This window comes from Arachis ipaensis, chromosome B4 (genome assembly GCF_059453495.1).
Source record: "Arachis ipaensis isolate K30076 ecotype BB chromosome B4, ASM5945349v1, whole genome shotgun sequence".
NCBI classification, from domain to species: Eukaryota; Viridiplantae; Streptophyta; class Magnoliopsida; order Fabales; family Fabaceae; genus Arachis; species Arachis ipaensis.
This window is the reverse complement of record NC_142439.1, coordinates 14,425,679-14,431,607: the sequence shown is the minus strand read 5'-3', so window position 1 is coordinate 14,431,607 and position 5,929 is coordinate 14,425,679. Positions and strand designations below refer to the sequence as shown.

General features: G+C 31.8%; 1 protein-coding gene across 1 annotated transcript; it reads right to left on the bottom strand.

Annotated features, from left to right (window-relative positions):
- Positions 1–2,110: 2,110 nt before the first annotated feature.
- Positions 2,111–4,640, bottom strand: LOC148566728 (uncharacterized). The gene is made up of 2 exons (XM_088485841.1): positions 2,515–4,640; positions 2,111–2,411 (listed from the first exon to the last, which is right to left on the bottom strand). Exons 1-2 carry the CDS (start codon positions 4,275–4,277, stop codon positions 2,111–2,113), a joined length of 2,064 nt encoding a protein of 687 aa, XP_088341967.1. The 5' UTR covers positions 4,278–4,640.
- Between the last annotated feature and the right edge of the window lie 1,289 nt (positions 4,641–5,929).

Here is a 5,929-nt window from a genome sequence, read left to right as displayed (position 1 = left end):
TAATACGCATGCAGAGAAAGCTTTACAAGAATGCGCAGGCCATTGTTCGCAAAGCACCCGTAAAATGGATTTAGTGTCATCATCTCAGGAGAGGCGCACACGAATTGGAACTTCTGGTGGGGGAAGTCATTTTGTGCTGGCGCCAACGAAATGGGTACTTTTGGTGGGGTTACCATGAAATTTAGTTGGTTTATTTTTAAAATATATTTTTAAATATTTTAAAAAATAAAAAAATCATTTAATTTTTTATTAAGTTAATAATTTATTTTTATATAATATCAAATATGAAGTAAATTACAATCTTAAAATAATTAATTGAATCATTATAGATCAACCATTAAAATATAAGACTAGTAAATTATTATTCACCGTAACTCTTTTAATTCAGGTAGTACGTACTCAGTACTAAATAAAAAAAATTTAACAAATATACTTATTCAATCCTAAATTTTAGAACTAAATTGACTATATTAGTTTTTTTTTCTATCATTGTATATTATGTTTGACTTTTTTATATACTCTATCTTCTTTTTTTTTATTCTTTTATTTTTATTATACTTAATATTAAATTTCTCATACAAATTTTTTAAACCATCTTATATTTAATTTTGATTTTTTTAGTTACCTCATATTATTTTTTAATTTATTCTTTTAATTATTTACGTTATAATAATTCAAATTTTAATTTTTTAACAAATTTAAGATAAAGTGTATCAAAGAATTACATATATAAAAATTTTAAAAATAAATTAGAAGAGTGCTAGGGGTCAGCAGATTTTGTGATTTGTAACCATCAATTAGTCATCAGTAGTGTTTTTAATGGTGTAAGATTACATCTAATGGTGGACAATTACTCATTTTTCCTTTAATGATTAAATGCTGGCCAAATTTTAATAAAAGTGCTAGCTCCTAGACTTTCTCAATAAATTATATCCAATCTTCTAAAAAAAATAGTAAAAATAAAATATAATAAAAAAATCACGTAAAATAAAAAAGTCATATACTTTTTCATAAGATTGTAGTATATTAAAAATTTAAAAAAATACAAATAAATATATTTCTTAGTGGACTTTTTCATACTATTCATTTTGATCTTCATCCTCATTGTTCCGTCGTCGTCCTCGTCTTCATTCTCATCCTCATCCATATCTTCGTCTTTATCCCCAAGTGGCTCATCATCATCATCTTCTTCTTCTTCTTCTTCTTCTTCTTCTTCTTCTTCATATCTTGTACTATTGGTATCTAGTAAATCAACAGTAATGTCAATATCATTTGAGATATGATTGTTAGATTGATTTGTGCCATCTTCTTGATATGCAAAATCCTCCGTTGTTTCAATCTCAATCTCACCTCTTGCTTTAGTCTTGAATACAAACCACCATTCTGCTTTTTCCTTGGTGTTGCTCATTGGATGAGGTGCAAAATATACTTGAATTGCTTTATGTGCAATGATAAACGGATCATATTTACCATATCGTCGATTCTTTCGAATCTGTATGATTCCATACTCTTTGTTTACCTTTGTTCCTTTGCCAATTGTGGGATTAAACCATTCACATTTAAATAGTACAACTCTTTTTAGTGGTAGCCCAGTATACTCAACTTGAATAATTTCATTAAGCTGGCCATAGAAATCATTTTCATATTCACCATAACCTGTGCCTTTGACACATATTTCATAATTCTGAGTTGACTTTCCACTTGAGTGAGATCTTGTGTGAAACTTGAAGCCATTGACTTTGTAGATAGGCCAACATTTAACAATTCTTAAAGGACCCCATGCCAAGGAATGAATATTCGAATCTGTCACATTATTTAAAGGATCATGAACCTGTATTAAATAAGAACCAATAAATTAGAATATAATATGTCATCTACCAAAAATTGTGTGTACAATAAGACTATCATATCATGTTGACTTACATAATTTTTAAACCATTTTGCAAACTCCGCTTCAATAAATTGATCAACTTGTTCATCACTTAAAGTTATATGATCTTGGCGTATGAAATCCACAAAGATCCTATAGTACATAAATTTCAAATAAATTAAAATTATTAATATAAGAAAATATTATTAATAGTAAGAATATATATAGAAAGATAAATACTCACTCAATATATGGCTTTATTTCATCACAGTTTATTAGTATATGATTCATGGCTGCACTGAATTCTTTGTCATCTAAATAACGAGTTTTGCATTCTCCAGCAAAACAACCAGGCAAATTAAAAATAGACAAATTTTGCTCAACTGAATCATCACCTTCATCATTTTGCTTTGCGTCGATGCTAGTTTGGTTAAAATAGTACTCACAAAAGTAAGAAATCTCCTCAATTAGGTATGATTCAACGATAGATCCTTCAACATGTGCTTTGTTCTTGACCTTTTTCTTAAGATGATGGAGAAACCTATCATGAAAAAATTCATAACAAAAATCAAATAACAAATAGTTGACCTAATAAAATAGTAAAAAGAAATTTGAGAGTAAATATAGAGGTGTAAATAAGGTACCTCTCAAAAGGATACATCCATCTATATTGCACAGGACCACCAAGCAATGCTTCAAATGGCAAATGAATAGGTAGATGTTCCATTGAGTCAAAAAATCCAGGAGGAAAAATACGTTCTAGCTTGCATAGCACAATTGGAATATTTTCTTCTAGCTTATTTAGAACATCTTCTCGTAACGATGTTGAGCACAAATCTCGAAAGAATTGACTTAACTCTGTTATTGGCTTCCATATCTGCTCTGGCAATGAACTAAAAGCAATTGGCAGTAAACGTTCCATAAATATATGACAATCATGACTTTTCATTCCATATAACTTGCCCTCCTTCATGTCAACGCATCTCCCTAAATTTGAAACATACCCATCAGGCATCCTTAACTCTTTCACCCATTCACATATTGCCCTCTTTTGCTTGAGGGTAAATGTGTAGTTTGCTTTGGGTTTTATAATTTTACCTCCACTTTGTTCTGGCAGTTCTAAATTTTTTCGCTTGCAGTATAATGACAGATCCATTCTAGCCTTTACATTATCTTTAGTCTTCTCTTTGATGTCCATGACAGTATTGAATATATTATCAAATACGTTCTTCTCAATATGCATTACATCAAGGTTATGACGGATTAAATTATGACGCCAATAAGGCAAATCCCAAAATATGCTTCTTTTGGTCCAATTATGCGTACTTCCATATCCTTCTATCTCAAGTTGCTCAGCATCACTTATCTTATCATAATTCTGAACTATATACCATATTTGATCTCCAGTCAATCTTGGAGGAGGTTCTGATCTCTCAATTCTATTCTTATAGAATGCATCCTTGTTTCTTCTAAACATGTGATTATTTGGCAAGAATTGTCTGTGGCAGTCAAACCATGATGGCTTTCCCCCATTTTTTAATTGGAATGCCTTGGTTCGTTCCATACAGTATGGGCATGCTAGCCTGCCTGCTGTCATCCATCCAGACAACATTCCATATGCAGGAAAATCATTAATAGTCCACAACAATGCAGCTCGCATTACAAAATTTGACTTGGAATGAATATCATAAGTTAAAACGCCATCTTTCCATAGTAGTTTTAGCTCATCAATCAAGGGCTGCAGGTATACATCAATCCTGGTTTTGGGATTACGAGGACCAGGGATAATCATGGATAAAAACATGTAAGGAGTTTTCATGCACATAGAAGGAGGCAGGTTATACGGAGTGACAATTATTGGCCAACATGAATATTGTTTACCGGATTGACCAAAAGGGGTGAATCCATCAGCACATAATCCTAGTCTGACATTGCGTGGTTCTTGAGAAAATTGTGGATGTTTTCTATCAAAATACTTCCATGCTTTTGAATCCGATGGATGCTCAAGAACTCCTTTAAACTCGTGATCAAAATGCCATCGCATGTGAGATGCTGTGTTCATTGAAGCATAAAGTCTTCTTAAACGAGGTATAAGTGGTAAATAGTGCATTCGTTTCAAAGGAACTTGTTTACCCTTTTTACCTATCTTGTACCTTGGAGAATGACAAAATTTACATTCCTTTCTTAGTATATCATCCTCCTTGTAATACAGCATACAACCATTAATGCAACAATCAATTTTATTGCTTTCCATGCCAAGTTTCGATACTAGCTTCTTTGCTTCATAAAAATTGGAGACAAGTAAGTTATCCTTCGGCATCACTTCTTTCATAGCTTTCACGAAATCATCAAAGATTTGTTGAGATACATTCCCTTTAGCTTTTATACTCAACATTTTAACTGCCATTGATCATTCTGAATGATCAATACATCCCTCAAATAATGGGCGCTGAGCCGACTGTAATAAATCATAAAATTTTTTAGCTTCTGCATTCGGAGGCTCCTCCATGTTTTCTTCAAATTGACTCATAAATTCTGGTCCAGCAGCATCAACCACCATAGATTCATACGAATTTCTTATTGGCACATTAGCATGCGGAGAAGAACATGTACCTTCTTGATTATTATCTTGATCTAAATTCAAATGCAAAGGACTCTCTCCATGTGAATCCCAACACCAGTATCTTGGCATGAAACCATATTTATATAAATCTAATGAAACCTCATCCGGAGTTAAGAAAATCTTATTTTTATGTTTGTTGCAAGGACATCTAAGTACACTGCCTTCAAGTACAAATTGAGGTTGTTTTGTAACTATATCAATAAAATTTCGAACGCCATTGACAAATTCCTGTTGTAATTCTCCTCGATTTGGCAAATTTCTATTGTACACCCACTTTCGATGTTCTGGAATTTCCATATCTACATATAAAATATATTAAAAATTAGATTAATTAAATTATATTTTTATGAGATAACCAACTATGAGTATAATTAATTTAATGTTACAAAATTATAATATTATATTTTGATAAATAATAAATCATGTAAAAAAAATGTACCACACTTCACCGATAATTTATATTACTATTAAAAAATTAGTATATCATACTATTAAAATGAACTATTTGTAGAACCTATGCACAATTACTCAAGAGGGGGGGGGGTGAATTGAGTATTGCAATAACAATGAATCTTTTTGCGAAAGTTAAAGACAATATACAAAAGTGTTATTGTACTAGTATTTTTCCAAGAGCTTAACTCAATTGCTAAGCATTTATAAGGAGCTTTTACTTTCCAATAGACACCAACTCAAATAAATTGATCAAGCTTTTCACCAATCGGACTTAAGCTATTTCTTAAGTACTTACGAAGCTACTTTTCGATCACAATTTATTTGCTCAAAGGTAAAAGACAATAATATAGAAGAGATGAGTTTGGAGAGATGCAAACGCTATTTAGAGTGGTTCGGCACAATCCTTGTCCTACGTCCACTTTCTTTCTCAATCGCTATTGAGAAGTTCCACTATTGCCAAGCTTCAAGGTGCTCGCGCAAAACCTTTTACAATCCGAGTCCTTAGTTTCTAACACCTCACGGTATATGATCACCACTCGTATACTAACCCACTCCACTTAGAGATACCTCCTCTAAGATTTGCCTTGAGTACTTAGTATACTTCTTTGGTATCCTCACCGACTATAGTGTTTATAACTCTTGACTCAACCTTGGAGATCACACTCCAATTTACAAAGTGTTACAAGAAAACAATTCTCAAAGAATTGTTGAGATGAAATGAGTACTCTCTAGAAGAGTGTATGATTACAAGTTTAGCACTATTGAACCAATTGATATTGCTCTCTCAAATTGTGTATTATAACACCTTTAAAATGTGTAGAATGAAAGAATATGAACAAGATAGTTTGCAAATACTCACGTATTTGAAATAAGGCTTTAATCCATCTATTTATAGACTTCCCAAACCTTAGAAACGTTTGGGAGTTAATGGGATGGAGCCGTTTTGTTAAAACTAGCCGTTTTTTATGTTTTTGAATCATTTG